General features: G+C 36.1%; 1 protein-coding gene across 7 annotated transcripts in view; it reads left to right on the top strand.

The window, feature by feature from the left end:
* The window catches only part of PPFIA2 (PTPRF interacting protein alpha 2), a 347,812-nt gene that overhangs the window by 288,469 nt on the left and 41,307 nt on the right, over nt 1-18,036 (top strand). For 6 of the 7 annotated variants that reach the window (XM_064450229.1, XM_064450234.1, XM_064450219.1 and 3 more), the window contains 10 exons: nt 1,352-1,435; nt 1,791-1,922; nt 2,875-2,937; nt 5,131-5,222; nt 8,833-8,968; nt 9,465-9,685; nt 12,420-12,657; nt 15,602-15,631; nt 16,527-16,657; nt 16,923-17,077. In XM_064450229.1, the coding sequence (XP_064306299.1) occupies nt 1,352-1,435; nt 1,791-1,922; nt 2,875-2,937; nt 5,131-5,222; nt 8,833-8,968; nt 9,465-9,685; nt 12,420-12,657; nt 15,602-15,631; nt 16,527-16,657; nt 16,923-17,077 (1,282 nt within the window). Of the gene's footprint in view, nt 1-1,351; nt 1,442-1,790; nt 1,923-2,874; nt 2,938-5,130; nt 5,223-8,832; nt 8,969-9,464; nt 9,686-12,419; nt 12,658-15,601; nt 15,632-16,526; nt 16,658-16,922; nt 17,078-18,036 lie in introns of those variants that run through there. The other variant, XM_064450252.1, reaches the window with a different exon arrangement.

Here is an 18,036-nt window from a genome sequence, read left to right as displayed (position 1 = left end):
TTTTTAATTTGAATAACATAGACTTGTTTGATATGACAATAACATGAAAATTCATGTTTTGCAACAAATGACCTAATTAAGGTCAACTTCTGTCAGAAGTAGTAATGAATCTTTGGATGGATTAGCATTTTTATACTCAGTAATGACTTTTCATTCCTATTAATGAATTTTTATTTATAGGTTCTTCTTTTATCTGATGACCTTGATCTTCCAAAGAGATCCACCAGGGTGGATTCTTTCAAAGGGATAAAATCTATATTGTTTATTTGGATGAAAAGGCTTATGTAGTGTATTCCAAAAAGGAATACTAAAACTTGAGCCTTATCTCTTTTGACTGTCTTTCTGTTTTCTAGAAATTAGGGAATGTACCATAACACTGCACAGTTCTGTAGCTGACCGATCCATTAATTTAGTATTTATGCATTGTTTTCATTCCTAGAAAATGATAGAAGAATTATAAAGGACTTTCTGACATTGGCCTCGCAGAGTCCCGTTCTGGTGTTTAGTTTGTCATAATTCAAAAAAAACCATTAGATTAGACAGTATTGCTTTGAATCCACTCGGTAGTAATATGTCATCAGCCAGCCATCACTAACCTTGAACTTCCATGTGTAGGTTGATAGCTTTTTTATCATTCCATTATTTTCAGTTTCTCCACATCAACTGCATCATATTCACCAAGTATCAGTGTAGTTTATTCCACGTAAAAATCTGTCAGTTGAAAGTATTAAATTTTCAGTCACACTTTTCTTTTAAGCATTCTGTGCTGTGTTCTGTTCAGTGTCAGTGTCTTTAGTTCTGATTTTTCAATTTTGTCCCTCTCCTTTTCCTTGACTCGTTAGTCTGATCCAACCTCTTCTACCTCATCTGATGATTATCAATATGTTATGGAAGCTAAACTACAAGAAATGATCTCCATACGTAGGAAGGTAGTCCTACTGGACTTTACTTTCTATTGCTAAATAGAATCCATCTGATTTGTTTTCATTTTCTTTAACTTATTTTATTTTTTTATTGATAATCAACCATCGTGCAGTTCAGTGCTTCAGGAGCTTACAATTTTACGATGGCAGGTTTGTGTTCAAACCATGCACAGTCTGCATGTTACATTTGGCTGATTTCATTGCTCATAAATAACTCCAATGTTTTGCTGATGCTTGGATGTAACAGGCCTTTGTAGCTGACACATTTCAAGCAATGCTGTTCAGCTGCCTGTTTAAATAAAGTTTCTTTTCGGAAAACTAAGTTTGCAGTTAGTAGTAGCTTGCTTTATGTTTTGTTTAAACCTTACTGAGATAAAAACTTATGAAGCCATTTAAATTACAGAAAGAGTCTTTCTATTTTTTTACAGGCAGAAGAAAGACATGGAAACATTGAGGAACGCATGAGACACTTAGAAGCTCAACTTGAAGAGAAGAATCAGGAACTTCAAAGAGTAGGTGTATCGCAGACAACTTCTGTGCACTTTTCTTCTTTTAATTTGTCAATATAGCACTACATTATGCACTCCAGCACACAAATCTATCTACTGGTAAATGTTTCATTTATAGCAGTGAGGGCAGCATCTTCCCACTTTATGTAACCATCTTAATATACTAGTTTATATCTAGCTGCAGCTTTCAAAGTATTCTGCTGATCCAAAATTAACCTGTATTAATCACTAACTGTAATTACGTTTTTTGTGGAAATTCTTTAAGCGTCTACAGTTACCATAATTTTTTTTATTTTTTAATGATACAAGTCTGTCATGGTTAATTTTGCCAATCTGTCTCTTCTATTCTACATCAAAGGCAAGGCAAAGAGAAAAAATGAATGAGGAGCACAACAAAAGATTATCGGATACTGTAGACAGACTTTTGACAGAATCCAATGAGCGTCTGCAGCTACACTTAAAAGAGAGAATGGCAGCACTTGAAGAAAAGGTACAGTGCAAAGAGCAGTAGAAAGTTCAGCTTGGTAAAGATTCTCCTGTGTGAAACCTGTTCTACTTTTATCTGGATGGAAGCATCATGCTGATTATGTATTACGAAATATTACCACAAATATGGTCTTACTTATACAGTCAACCCAAAATTCAAGAGTGCACTCAAGAATCTGTCCAGGACTACTGTGAGCAGCATATGCTGCATATTATGAGTCCCTGTTTTGTCAGCGGGGAGTCTGATGAAGAGCTTGTAAAGGACCAGTGCACCACTGGGTACAAGGCAGTGAGAGAATGACGGCCACGTTTCAGATGTGCTGTCATTGCCGTATTTTAGCCTGATGATTTTACCGCACTTGCCCTGGGAACAGTAAAATGCTGTCACCACAGGAGAAGGAGCATCTACCCTTGGAGAGAGAATGTTATTTACAGGTTTTTTGTGATGTGAATGCGGGACGTACAATGGTTCTGCAAAGTTCAAATCCCATGATCTTTATATTCATCCTCCTTAATCCCTCCCTCTTCTACTTATTCACCTTCAGTTTGATCTGAGAGGAGTTTTTCAGAAGGATACTTCTGAACCTCTCAGAGGATGTAGTTCTGGTTTATATCATTGAAACAAAATGTCGTACAAAGCAAGAAATAGGCCTGCCAAGAGAAGAACCTGAGAGAAATAGTCATGCAAGAGTGTGACAGTTGCTCAGTTCAAGGAAAATGCAAAGTTTTTGCTGTTCCTGATAGAAAATGGTCCTACAGGTTTGGATTTCCAGTGTTTTAAATTTAATATATATTCAAACCGAAGCATTAAGGGATTCTAATTTTAAAGGCCAGTGAATATGAACTTTGCTAACTTGTACATGGAGGCTACGTGTATATGGTGATAGCTGAATATTTAACATTTCCCTAATTTCTTTCTGGTTTATCTATATTTTATTTTTTCTTTTAATTCCTAGAATGTTTTGATTCAAGAATCTGAAAGTTTCAGGAAAAATCTGGAAGAGTCTTTACATGACAAGGTACTATAAAATACTGAAATTTTATGTTTTTATCAGAAGTTATATATTTATTACTTGGAAATATGTTTATGGTATATTAATTATCCAGCTAGCATCTGAAATCTTCCTGGCATCAGTGATAATTCTTTTAATCACCCAGATGTCTTAACTAGCCTTTAAGGGTCTCTAACAATTGTTCTGAGCTAAGTTGTTGGTTGAGATCCTAGCCTCAGGAAGGCAATACTAAAATTTGTATTGATTTCACTGGCTCTGGGATTTTTGTTCTATCAGTTTTAATCCTGAAAAACTCTTGTTCAACAGAGGTGTATGCATAACTAGTTACACTTTCATAGGGAAGAATGTGATTTCTTGATTCGATGCAATTCTCCTTAACAGGTGCAGTGGCATTATGTTAAATATAGCTAAAAGTGGCCTTTCTTAGTTCATTGCAAATTAACCCCTAATACTGTTTAGTGAAACAGTCAAATTAATTATAAATATTTATTCCAAGCCCAAATTTGAGGATTTTGTTCTGAAGTTATGCTTGCCTTGAGCACAGTAGGATACACAAATATATCTGCCTTCAGATTCACAAAAATATTTTTGTAATGTATCAAATCCATTTAAAAGAGATTGTATAGAATTTCAAAAACATAGCTCCACTCAATACTAATATAATTATATCATATGACATCCAAAATCAAGAACCTTAAGAAAAATAACAAAAGAAGTATCTGTTAAAATAAATTATTTTCATCTACATTTGGATAACCTTGCAGAAAGGCAGAGAGATTAAAAGTCCCAAAAAGGAGCTTGTAGTGCATTTTAAATAAGTAAAATTTCCCTGCTGTACTACCACAGTTATAAGGTGATTCATCTGTTGCAAAATCGGGATCATACTTCACCATCAAGTTAGATGACCAAAAGGACAGAAAGAACATTTCTAAAGCTGTGTCAGTTGAAACGAAGGTTTCTATCATTTTGCTACCAGAGAATCTAAATCTGAATTATGGATACCAGTTTGGTCTGTGTAACTAAGGTATTTTGCCCATGTTACCTCCCACATAACTTTATTTTAATAATGTTAGAGTGGAAGTGAATAGAGTGGCTAATGCTTTTTCAGTCTGTTTTCTGGCTTAAATGTTTCTATCAATTCTTGACAAAGATGAAAAATCTGGTATAAAAATGTAAATTCATATTGAAATTATTTTTGCAAAGATATTTGTGTTTATTATATTTATTGATTTCTGCTTAAGAAACGAAATAAACAAAACTCTTCCACTACCTCTCTGTGCAACTGGTAGAAATGAGTTCTCTTCACATACAGCCACAAAGGTCTGACTCCAGAGCTTCTAAGTTCCCACTTTGAAGGGTTTATTTGTTCCACTTTGATGAAGAAACTGATGAAGTAATTTCAGCTGCATGGACTTAACACCAGATATTAATAATCTCTAAATAACTAGCAAACGATACGAGTAACCACCAAGTCATCTCTTCAACCAAGAAATAGTGTAAAAATGCTGTAAAAAAATTACTGAATCTAATAATAATTAAGCACAGATCCCTTTCCTTCCTAGCATTTTGGAATCCTGAACATTTTAAACTCTAGGAAGAGCAGCGTTACTTCTTCATGCCATGTTCTCTCTTAATTTGTTTTAAAATTCTTTGATTTGTTTTCATTTTATTAGTACATTATTTTTATTTGTAGAATTTGGGAACACTGTCATTTTTCACCAGTAGCACCTCACACTGGGGTTCTATCAAATTCCAAGAGCAAGCTCTAAATCAGCAGTTCAGTAAAGCACCTAAAATGTGGTTGTCTTTAAGTCTATGTCTCTATTTTTAAATAAAAAGGCCAGGATGCAACCTCTGTCTCTGAAGGGCAAATAGCATATCGCACACTGAACTATGCCTGGCACGGAGAGTGCAGTTAGTGCACAAATCAGTGCTGGTTCTTTTCCTGACCCTAGCTGTATAAGATAAAAGTAAGTTTCAAGTGCAACCCTGTCCTGCCATCACTTCCAGCTAGTGGAGAAACACTCAAGAGCTCTATACAACCTCCTCTTCATGCATGTCTTATTAGCAAGAAAGATACTTGAATGAGTTCACTGTCTGTTCTTATTATAGTCAGTACTACATTTGGTTAATCTTACTTGTTTAGCTTTTTGAGAGCATGTATCACAAGTAAGTATATCTTCTTATTCTTATTTCCAGGAGCGACTTGCTGAAGAAATTGAGAAACTGAGATCTGAACTGGATCAAATGAAATTGAGGGCTGGTTCTTTAATCGAACCCACATTGTCAAGGTAATATTTAATGACAAAAGTTTCCTCGTTTTCACTTGAAATAGAACATGAATATAAATTTAAAGCCTTTAGAACAGGGATGTGTTCAGAACACGTATAAAAATATCATGTATTTCTATAAAATTTAAAATCTATAAAATTATTATTATTACTGTTGCTTCTCACATTTTTCATAGGTAAATGGGGCCTTATAGCAGTGAATATACACTGTTATATTACTGAAATTAAGGAAAGTCTTTTAAATTATGGAAAGTTTTCAAAAGTATATCCAAATACCCATTTTTTTCCCAGGAGAGCTTAATAAAAAGTTGAAACCATCACCTTTAATGCTGAAACTAATCAGCATGTTTATGACCATATTTGTTTATTTATTCTACCAGGTACATCTAATAATTACTTTTTTATTAGCAAGAAATAACTCAGCTTTGTTTAGTGTGTAAAATAAGACCACAGATGTTCTGCTAAAGATGAAGTCAATATTCAGAGAGATCTGAAAATATCATAACAGAACATTAAACATTATGCCTGTTTGTGGTGGAAAAGCAATATGGGAACAACAGTGTGACAGGTACCATAGAAGTAGCTACCAGCAGCTGAAATGAATTTATAATTCTAGACAGTTGTTCTTGCCTAAAAGTATCCCTCAAAATAAAATTGTTACCTTATGACTAATCGTGTGGCATGTCCTGTTTTCATAACAAGTAACATGTTAACCTTTAAAACCTGCCAGACAAAGCTCATGGACCAAGACTAAAATCAGAGCACTGTCATCCTCTGAAGTTATTCTTGTTGGATAATTATTTTGCTTGCATCAGGTATTGTCTGCCCATTGTTTTCTCAGACATCTTGCTCAGTACTTGGACGTGGTTTCTCCCTCGACCTTTTATTATCTCTTGGAATAATATTTTTCTATACATGGGAAGTGTAAATCACTGAAATTCGGAATACGATCCTTGTAGATGTTCAAATTTTTGTTCCTTTGGGAGCGTGTGACTACAAGCACACACAACACTGGTTTTTTGAGGGTGCTTGCGAGGGTACAGACTATTGAACTGCTGCAACAAACAGCAGAGATGTTTTTGGAGAAGCCATCCTTGGTGAGCAGCAGCCTTTCTTGCTAGGTAGGTAAGTATCGTTAGCTTGTGCTCTGTAAATAGGAGTCTGATTAGCCCTTGTCAAAGGGCAGTTTGAACTTGATAATCTGTCTAAATGTCTTTGGAATCCAGCAGGCTCCCCCAAAACAGTATATTTCCCCTTCCATGACCTCACCTTGAGAATCTACCAGCCCTCTCAGGTACAGGGAGGAATCAGCATTACATACTTATTACTTTGAGCATATATTCAGTTCTGTATTTGCAGGAGTTTGTTCTTTCATCAGAAGAATAATTAAGCTGGTCAGCAGATAGGTATTTGCGGCTAGAGACTGGAATCTGGGCTGTTTCTTTTTTCCTGCCAACTTGCTGCACAAGTAACAAGTATTATCAATTATCAGAACAAAGTTCTATTATAGAAAATATGGTACAGAGAAAATAAAAAACAGTCACTGCCCTGAATGGCTTACTATATAACAGATGAGAGTCATACAGACAAATTAAGCATAAAAAAACCCAAAATATTATTGTCTGGTGCAGTAGATAGAGGGCTCAGGATATTTATAGCCTGACTGTTGTCAAGTTTTCTTATTGGTTTAATGAAAAAAGTGAGTTTCAGAGAATTTTTTAAAATTTAAAATCATTATTTTTCTAATATTATGGAAGTTCCTACCAGGCATGATGGGAAACATAAGAGAAGATACACCAATGTTTGTTCTGAAAAGGACATTTGTGACAACAGCATGAGCTCTGAAGTACCCAAAACCTAAATTCTAATACATTATTCGGTGTCTGTGACATTTTTATGTATCTGATTTGATTACTATGGCACATATTCACAATTCAGGAATTCTGGTGGTACATTTTTATTTGTCTTCTGGCAGTATTTACTTTTTATAAACGAAACTGTATTAGTGCTTGAAATCCTTCCATTACTATTTTAGTTTTATCACAGTACTTATAATACAAGACAGTAATTACGACAGTCCCACTCCGTCAAAGTAGCCTGTAGTAGAGGCTTTCATGTTTATCATGGTGTTTTTGCATTCCCATTTATCAATATACAGGCATCACAGTTATAATATTTTATCTTTCACTTTTACTTTATTAAAGTGATGTTTGAAATTTGAGACCAATGCTTCAGTCTTCCAAGTATGAGTATGTTTCAATTCAAATAAAATTCTTCTCAAGGAAAAGTGAATATGTTTAGAAAAAGACACAGAACTAGAGCTCAGGAAAACAGTCACAGCCTGCCGTTTTCAGCGTAGATATACACGATTTTCTAAATTATTTCCTTCATTTTGGAAAGCAGACATTCTCTTACTTAGCTTTTTTACGTCTGGGATTAAAGCCATCATTTTCTTGAACAGCATTCTTTTCAAAGTGAGAGAAGTATTTAAGAACAAAACTTACTCCTATTCTGTTTCCCCTAACTGATTATTAACATTGCTGTGAACGCTGTAAGTTGTCTGTAGGTGACTGTAAGCATTTTTCCCAAGATTTAAAAAAAAAAAAAAAAAAAAAAGGAAAGTAAGTACAACATTAAATTCTTATAGATAGTAAAATGTCAAATATTGTTTAGAAGTCGCTATAAGCAAATACATACTTAGTTGTCTTATTAGTATAGTATTTGTTAAATTTCATTTTTCTACTATAATAATGGTATTCATATATTTTTATGTGGAAACTGCTGATGTGTTAAGAAATAGAAGTTTTTCAAGTCTCCACTGCTGTGGTTGAATGCTGAAATGGTGGGTGGATGGAGCCTTTGCTCTTCTGACTTGGCTACGCAGCCCGTGGGCAGGATGCTTCTGTTGCACCATGCAGGGAACTTTTAGTGCTGCTGTTTGACCAAGGACAGAAAGGGCAGGGGCCATTGTATGCAGCCAAGAAAAGATATGCTGAAGTCGTCATGTATATGCCTCTCCACAATGTCCCAAGACTTACCAAGACTACAGGAAAAATTGGGGATTAAAACTCTCAAAAGCATCATCAGATAAACATGAATCATTCATAAGCAATGTTATATTACAGGGCAGTTCACTAATATTTTCATAATGTGGAGCACAGACTTACAGTGGGAAAGTGTTATAGATATCCTCACTCGTGAACATGTTAACATGCTTACAGTAACCTCAAGCATATTTATGCAGGAAAGTAATGGAAGGAAAAGATACAGGATAGTACACTCAGCAGACAGTTCTGTTTATTATCTTGTCCTGAAATCTACTTGTTATTTCATATTATAGTTTTGGACAATGAGTTTCACTATGCAAGTCCTTCATTTTGAAAAATCAAAGGTTTTATTTGTTTCTTTTCTTCCTTAATTTTCTCATAATATGATTTCAAGTTTTCACTTTTAAATTACATTTTGTGCCACGTTTTTGTCATTTATTCTGATACACAATAATTTGTTTGTTTAAAAAAATATATCCGTGTTCCTAGACCGAAGGTCAGTGGATTGTTGCTGTTATTATTACTATTAATCTCTTAGTCTACTTCTATGGCTCTTTTTATAGGCCTCACCTTGACACATCAGCAGAGCTGAGGTATTCTGTGGGCTCACTAGTTGATAGCCAGTCTGACTATCGGTCAACTAAAGTGATAAGGCGACCTAGAAGAGGCCGGATGGGCGTACGCAGAGATGAACCAAAGGTTAATCCCCAATTTCTTCTCATATATTACCTGATAAGAGAATGTATTTCAGGCTCTTAAGCTTACAGTTTATGTATTTCCAGAAAAAAAAACAAACCACAATAACAACAAAAAACCCAACAACACACCAAAAAAAAAAGAGAAAAGAAACCCAAATAGCAAGCTTTTTTTCCTATACATACTCATACAAGAGTACTGTTGTACTAAAATGAAGGCAGAAAAGGTTGAAGTTCGGACGTCAAAGTTCAAGCATACTTGAGTGACTGTCTTTTCTGGGTTTATTTTTGTGTAAATTTTCCTGATAGTTAATTTTACACAGCATTAGAAATTATGTGAAAATACTGTAATCTGCAGTAATATTGCAAGTACTGTTGGTGAATTGATCATTGAATAAGTAGTCTTAAATGTTAGTTGCTTTCCTTTACTATTTGATAGAAGTTCAACTTTGCAGTTGTTCTTCATTGAATAAGCCATGTACATCCTAATTTCTGCCCAGGTAAAATCACTTGGAGATCACGAGTGGAATAGGACTCAGCAGATTGGTGTTTTGAGCAGCCATCCATTTGAAAGTGACACTGAAATGTCCGACATCGATGACGATGATAGAGAAACGCTTTTTAGCTCCATGGACCTTCTGTCACCAAGCGGCCATTCCGATGCCCAGACTCTGGCCATGATGCTTCAGGAGCAGCTAGATGCCATCAATAAAGAAATCAGGTACGTAGCCTGAACCAGCGGTGATGCACTTATGATTACAGCTTCAGGCTTCCTTTAGTGCATGAGTTCAGACCATAACAGTTAGGAAACACCACTTGTACATTTAAAGGATTAATAATGTGTCTGCTTTTCATGTGACAGTACTGATTGTGTGAAGATAACAACGGCATCTTCATTTCCTAAACATAGAAATTTCTTTCAAAAAACATTCCAAGAGAAGAACTGCCAGCCGAGTGAAGAGAAATACGTTAGACAAGGCTAACACAGGGCAAATTTGACAGATCGCTATTCATAGTTGCCTTTTCAAGATCTTTTTCACTGTTCTGCATGACTCCTTTTACTCAATAATGACCTCCTATCAGAAATGTTTTATTTCAGTGCTCTTCATGCTTTCTCCTGATAATTATTCCTATGTTACATCTCATGTAAGCTACATTTTCTAAGACATGGTTTTCATTTTCTATGGAGGCATAGAATGTGATTTTTTGTGCTCCAGGTTAGGCTATAGTGCTTGGAAATAGGTGGTGAATTGAGTGTATCGTAATTTCTATGCAAATTTAATGGAGTGATAGAGAATCCAATTACATACTTTAATTAAGTGAGTTTTATAAACAAAACAATATTTTAGTCTTAAAGCATTCTTACCTGTTTTTCAGGAAGAGTGACTTTTGAAAAACTGGTGTATGAAAAACATCCTCTCATTAGTGACTGTTTCTCTAGAAGGAGACGAATGAGATTGCTCGATGTATTAGTAACTTTCGGGTAATACTGCAGACAGAAAGGCTGTGGTTAGAAATATAAATAAAACCAGATTACCTTCTGCAAAATCTCAATCATTCTCTGAGCAAAGTAACTTTAGAGGGAGAACTCTAGTGGAATATACTGACGTTGAATAACTTTTCTGTTCATGGGGGAGATTTTGTTATAGATCTACAGCTTTGCGTTTTCACTACTCCCAGAATTTCTTCATCCAAATAGGACTACACTGTTTTCTAAAATCTCTTATGACAGCTGTCAAGATAGAGAGTCAAAGAGAAATTTTGTTCTTGGGAGGGTAAACTTCCTTAAAACACTGTATGTAAAAGAAAGAACCTTATCCATGTTTTCTGTTATTACAAAGAAGTCAGCACAGTGACCAGTTCAGGAAGCTGTAGATGTAACAAAGGTATTTGTTTTAAAAAATACTAACATTTTGACAATTTAACAGTAAAAGGTTTTCACAAGAAATTGTACCTGCAGGTTTCATAGTGGGATATTACTTGTGCTGTCCTGAATCAGATCACTGTTTTACTTAACACAGGATCTTGACTTAGATGCCAGGTACTGTTTTATCAAAAAAAGGAAGCAAGGGTGCACATTTTATGTAGCCATTTTTAATGGAGGTCCGCTGAGATTAGTTTATTTCCCCTACTACTAAGCTTGTTCTGAAGTATAGGCTTTCATTACCATTACTGTCATTATTAAAGAACCAGGTAGCTAATTTTGTATTCTTTTTCTTTATATGTTTCAGGAAAAATTATTATACAAGGATAGTCTTATAAACTGTACTGCATTTCACATTTTCTTGGTTTGTTTTTTTTTTTCTTTTTCCTTGACAAACACTATAAGGGTTTATTAAATGATTGGAGGTATCAAGAGAGATTAAAAATGTATTTTGCCTTGTTTTATTATACAAGATGATTCAGAATTTAGATTACTAAAATGAAAAAAATTGTTATCATTCCCTTTCAAAATACTATTTGCCTTTAAGTTCCTGCCATGCCTCATTTCAGAAATAACTGTAGACATTTTATAGAAATTGTGAAATGGATGTTAGGGAAGAAGATTTATCACAGCACAGGAATTTGTAGGTTTCTATTTTCAATGTATTATGGTTTCATTTGCTGTATTTGCTTCATTTCACTCAGAAAAGCCTGATTCACAGTTTCAGCCTCCCCAAACTTCATAATCTCTCATTTAACCTTGATCCTTCATACTTTTTCCTCTTCTTTGCAAAAAAAGACTCCTTCTAACATGGGTTTATGGGCAAAGGACTTATAAGCAAATGTTTTATTTTAAATACATTTTATCATTCTAGGCACAATCAGAATTAAAAACCAAAACTAAAGAACCCAGTGCAAGCATCCTATTGAGGCTATATATATTTAAGCAGCTTATATTTTTTTGTTAACAACAGAGCTATTTTAATGAAATACATGTAAAAACTCAGTGCTTTAGAAACAACTGTTACTTTTTCATCAGTTTGTAGGGATGAAATGGACAAATTGTTTTGCATGTTCTCTTGTTTTATTAATATGGATTATCTCAGTAATTCCCTTCTTAAAGGCCCAATTTCATTTTAGTTTAAATTTGTGTTTGTGCTTTAGCAACAGAAAATCAGATGAAGCCAACTTAAGATTGGAATTAGTTTCCTATGGTAAATTGGATTGTTAACCCCGCCTCCCCTATACTATCTCCTTTGCAAAGGAACCAGTCTTCCTGAAATGTCATATGTCAAGTCATCTTGTTGGGAAGATTCTTCAAACAGTTTTTGAGGATGGAGGAATCAAGAAAAATAGTTTTATAATTCTGGTGATTAAAAATACCCTTTTCATTACTATTTTGGAGTTCCTCTATGCTATTCATGTTTGCTTTCTTTTTCTTCTGAATCTCATTTGAAAGAAAATATTTTTTTAGTTTTGCTTTTGGGGTCTGCAGAGACAAATACAACTACATTCTTCTTTTATTTAATAAGGTTAATCCAAGAAGAGAAAGAGTCAACAGAACTGCGTGCTGAAGAAATAGAGAACAGAGTGGCCAGCGTGAGTCTGGAAGGCTTAAATCTGGCCAGAGTCCACCAGGGTACATCGATTACTGGCTCAGTGACTGCATCGTCACTTGCAAGCTCATCTCCTCCCAGTGGACACTCAACTCCTAAACTCACCCCTCGCAGTCCTGCCAGGGAGATGGACAGAATGGGGGTTATGACGCTGGTAAGAAACTTTGTGATGTCAATTTCAGGTGTGATATTTCTAGTATTAAATACGTCATCTTTTCACTGTATGAATGGCTTATGTCTCTAATTCTTTATTAACCTCTTCATCGTACATACATATAGAAAATTCCCTAGAATATGGACGGTTGGGTGGCTTTGGTTTTTGTTATTGTGTTTTTGAGCATTGCATGATTCACCAGGGACATAAGGCTGCGGGGAGACCTTATTGCAGCCTTCCAGTACGTAAAGGGGGACTATAGGAAAGATGGGGGCAACCTCTTTGGCAAGGCCTGTTGTGACAGGACAAGGCATAATGGTTTTAAACTAAAGGAGGGTAGATTTAAACTGGATATAAGGAAAAACTTTTTTACTATGAGGGTGGTGAAACCCTGGAACAGGTTGCCCACAGAGGTGGTAGATGCCGCATCCCTAGAGACATTCAAGGTCAGGTTGGACAGGGCTCTGAGCAACCTGATCTAATTGAAGATGTTCCTGCTCACTGCAGGAGCATTGGACTAGATGACCTCTAAAGTCCCTTCTAACCTACACCATTCTGTGATTCTATGATCCGATGATCAAGGGCCTTCAGCACACAGGCAGGGGAATTAATAACAAACAGAGCTTATCACTGGAATTACTGTAACCAATTTACGTGCAAAAAATGTTTACTACTGAAAAGCTCTGAAGTAATACAGTGGTCCCACAGACTACTGTGTAATTATTACTGAATTTAAACCTCCAAGAAATGTCTAGAAGACATTAAAACCTTCTACTACTTCATATATATGATCATTTGGGTATACTTCTATATTTGGTATATTGTTTTATACTTGCAGCATTTTGTATGTATTCTTCATGACTTGAAATAAATGCTTTGTTTTCCAATAATTCATTTAACTGATGTATTTCAGCATTACAAGGAACATGCATAAATAGATACCAAGCCATCAAATTATCATGCAAAGCATATCTAACATTACTGTACCTTTGAAGACATATTCTGAAATGTCTGGTTTGATTTGAAAAGGAATTTGCAAAAAAATTAATTTGGTTCCTATTGAAAAAGAAGCAGTGCTACAGTCAAATAAGTGAAGGTAGTACATGTCGGCATATTCAAGATGTACAACTCTGATATTGATAAGAGTGCAGATGCAGGGTGCCGTCTACAGTGTGGGCTAAAAATCAGTTTGGAGCCTGGGTGAATTCATCCCTTGAAGTACTAGGAGAGAATCAAAGCAGTCCACTCTGCTGATGTCTACATACAGTGAGAAGAATAGGATACATGTAACCCAATTTTTTATTTACTATTTCTCTGATAAACTGAATTTCATAGAAGTCCCCTTGTGCTCCATTCCTGGGAAGCAGCAGCACTGGTTCCCTATGGAGCCTCTTAGCAGAGGGGAAATGAGCTTTGATCTCAATCAGAAAGCAGAAATCAACTCTCCCAGTTGAGAAGGTTGCCAGGAACAGCTGGGAGTGGAGCTGGCTGTTCTGGGAGTAGGGACTTTTGCCTACCATCATCTAGCTGAGTGCTCCCTTTTCCTGGAAACTGGCAGCTACTTGTATCCACCTCTACCCCTCCCAGTTTAGGATGATGTTTGCTGCATTCTTGGGAACTGAAGACAGCAGAGAGGAGATCAGGGCTGGAGGTTGTGGCAGGCTGTGGCACTGATTCTTTGCTGCCCCCAGCTCCCATTGGTGACCAGCAGAAATGAAAATGGTGGTGGTGCAGACCATTGTGGAGGTGTGTGTGTGTGCAGGCTGCCGCACTGCCACCCATGGGCTTCACTAAAGCAGCATCTTTCCAAATATGCAGTTTGGCTCCATTTCACCACCATTTAAACTAAACAGTTTGGCTGCAGGTAAATGGCAATGGTTTAACTGACCTTCCAGCAGATACCTGGCTGTCACTCAGCTCTAGCTGGGCTAAAGCTCAGATGAATATGTCTGTATGAGTTGCAGTTGAACTCTTGACAGATATAAGCTGTAAAAGTAGCACCCCACTGTGTGCTCAACAGTGCAGCCAACAACTATGCTCACCCTCATCAGCCATTTCAGGACATTTCTGCCTTGCACTGTTTCAGCAGGAGTTCAGTGTTCAATATCTCCTTCTCCTTACTGGGTGGGAACAGACACAACAGGCTATCAAGACATCCTCTAAGTGGAAACTTTGGGTTGGGAAGAGCTCTGAAGAGATCTGGTCTCTGAGATCAAATGGCCATATGGTCCTGTAGGGGTTGGCTGAAGGAGCAGTACTGTATGAGTTTCCACAGCCCAGGTGCATGCAGTAAATAAATTCTGCAGAGTATCTTCAGCTTTGCTTGAATGAATGAGACATCTACCAAAAATAAAAATGAAAAGGGTGTTGAACAAGGCACATGCTAGCACCCTTCTACTGCTAAATAATGCTGCAGTACAGAAGATGAGTGAATTTGTATCCATTGACTGAGAATGCCAGTCACATTAATATGGGATAACTGGAGAAAAAGACCCCTTTTTGAGATGTGGTATTTGTTAATGATTTTTAGTGTTTATACTTGGTGAGACACCAAAACATTTGTAATAGTAGATAAAACAAAAACAAAAAAAAAATTGCTGTGTTGGGGTTAGTGGAAGGATTTATAGGAAAACTCCAAAAATAAAAAGTGCTGCTGTAAGCTTGCAGTGTTCTGTTCTTTACTAAGCTTATGAAAATTAAGGAGATTGTAACTTTAGAAAAAAATAGCTGCTTTCCCAGAATGGCATATTTGACAGGGGTTATCTTATGTTATGACGCCAAGTGTATAATTAGTATATAATATGGATAGTATTAAATTAATGAAATCTCTGCTTCCCACTTCTGAATGTGAGAAGAATGAATGTGAGTCATTTCAGTATGCTCAAATAAGATTTATTAATCCCTTTTTTGTTGTTGTTGTTGTTGCTTTCGTTACCAATCCAAGCCAAGTGACCTAAGGAAGCATCGGAGAAAGGTATGATACTGGGAAATTTTTTAAGTTTGGGAGAGCACATTTACCATGTTTCTCTGCTATAATCAAGATCCTTGCCAGCCACTGCATCGTCTCTACTCCTTTTCATTCAATTCCTGAACGTAATCATTTTAGTCCTACCTGGAAAGGGTTGCAGGGGTCACAGCTAAGCCATAGAATCAAGGCCCACCAGTGATACCTTGGCGTAGCAGCCTCTACAGCACAAACTTAAAGGAACACGGTTAAAGCGTGGACACAGAAATAATTACCTTCAAATGTATTTTGGCCTCCAAACATTTGGTATCTTCTTGCTGGAGGAACCAGAGTCAGATTAACTGAAATCTTCTGGAGCAATAAAAAGTTTTTTACAGAATTGGCACTGAACATAGGATTTATCTTTACATGAGAGGAGGCAGTATTTAAGATAAATCATTATATACTGTGACAAAATTCCTTTATGTTCATGCTTGTTTTCAAGCATTCTGACCATTCTGTTAACAAGCTATGGAGATAGTGGTCCTGTTTATGTCTGTATTTACCTTCTCCATTAAATCCCTGAGAAACTTTGTTTACTTGAATACCTGTTTAATGCAAGAGACATGCTAACGCCTAAGGTTATTTTCATGTTTAGACCTTTACTAGGTCAACCTGTTGGGCATAAAACGAATTAATTTCTTCTCCAAGTGTAATCTCTTTTCTGTCAAATATGTACTTTAAGCTGCCATATTTAGGCAATTGTTCTTTCCCAATAGTCTTTCAAAAGGAAGAATCCTTACAACTTGCTCAAAAAATTGCACTTGGATCCATACACACTTCAGTTCACTTGACAAATTTGTGCAGCGCATGTTGGAACTTTCTTGAAAAGCTAATTTGCTCTCATGGAGTCTCTCTCCCCCAGATTGCAGTAGTTGAAGAGGATGGGCGTGAAGATAAAGCCACAATCAAATGTGAAACTTCTCCTCCCCCAACACCCAGAGCTATCAGAATGACTCATACCCTTCCTTCTTCATACCACAATGATGCCAGAAGGTAAGAGATTTGAAACATGAATTGATACATCACTGTTTTACAGTGTATTATCTTTTCAAATCATGTTGTTGTTTATTCCAGAATGACCTGATTTTGTCCTGTTTCTAAATAATTTAGGGAAGAAGATGTGATTGTTCAATTTGTGGGGAGATTATTACTGAAGTGTAACAAATCAATTTGTTTGCAGAGCTGCTCAGAAGAAAATAAAATTTACCTGCAAATTTTGACATGTTATCTATTCAATTTCTTTGTTATCATTTTGTAGTAGTTTGCCTGCTTCACTGGAACCAGAAAGCATTGGTCTTGGCAGTGTCAACAGCAGCCAAGACTCCCTGCACAAAGCTCCCAAGAAGAAAGGAATCAAGTCTTCAATAGGACGTTTGTTTGGTAAAAAAGAGAAGGCTCGACTTGGACAGCTCAGTAAGGAATTAGTGGTAACAAGCAAAGATCACCATTTCACAGTCATTTTTACATTTTTAATTTTACTTCTATTCAGTTTTCCAATTTGCTTATTTTTCTCTGGCAGGACCTTCCCATTAAACTTCATTCCTTTCAGCAATTATATTTGTTAGGAGTTCGCTATAACGCAAATGAAAGGAGACTGCTGGCAAAAATTACTTAGAGTCATCCTCTTCACTGAACCTACTGCTTCAATACTCTCTTGAATTAGGGTAAAAGTGCTGACAGTATATTCTCAAATAATTAAAAATAAAGAGGAGGCAAGAAAGTAATAAGTAATAAACCACTATAAGGGGTGTAACTGTGATATGGAAGTTCCTTGCAAGTAAATGTAGTTGCTTTTCAGATTTCTTTGTGTCAATAGGCATCTGCTAGTGCCTATCACTGAATCCTCACCTTACTCTTTCAATTCAGCTATGCTGCTCACAGCAGTGCCTTGGTTTTTTCATACTACTTCTGCCCTTTTACCTTGCCAAGACCTTAGTCTAATTCATTCCTAGTAAAAATTTTCCTTTGCAATATTCCATAGGATATGTCTATGCCACATGCAGAAAGAAACCAGTCGTGGCATAATTTTATTTAACAACATTAGGTAGCATAAGCAATGGAAGGTGGAGTGACAATCTTCAGCAAAGGCTGATAGTCCACACACCCAAATGGGCAAATAAATCCTTAGTCTATATTGCTAGGCTATCTGATGTAGCTAGGTTGTATACACATGTCAACACAAGCATCAAAGTGGTATAGATGTGTCAGTAAAATATAAAAACTAGCTTTTTCTTAGTCATGAAGATGTCACATAGTACGAATTCCTGAGGCACTACATTTTTACTGCTGTGGTGACCACATAACACCCGTAAAAGAATTTTAAGAGTTTGCAGTAACTGTAAATACTTAAGCAATAGGTAAGCCTGAAATTA

This window comes from Phalacrocorax carbo, chromosome 1 (assembly GCF_963921805.1).
Source record: "Phalacrocorax carbo chromosome 1, bPhaCar2.1, whole genome shotgun sequence".
Lineage (NCBI taxonomy): Eukaryota > Metazoa > Chordata > Aves > Suliformes > Phalacrocoracidae > Phalacrocorax > Phalacrocorax carbo.
Note: the sequence above shows the minus strand (reverse complement) of the source record. Positions and strands in the feature narration are given on the sequence as shown.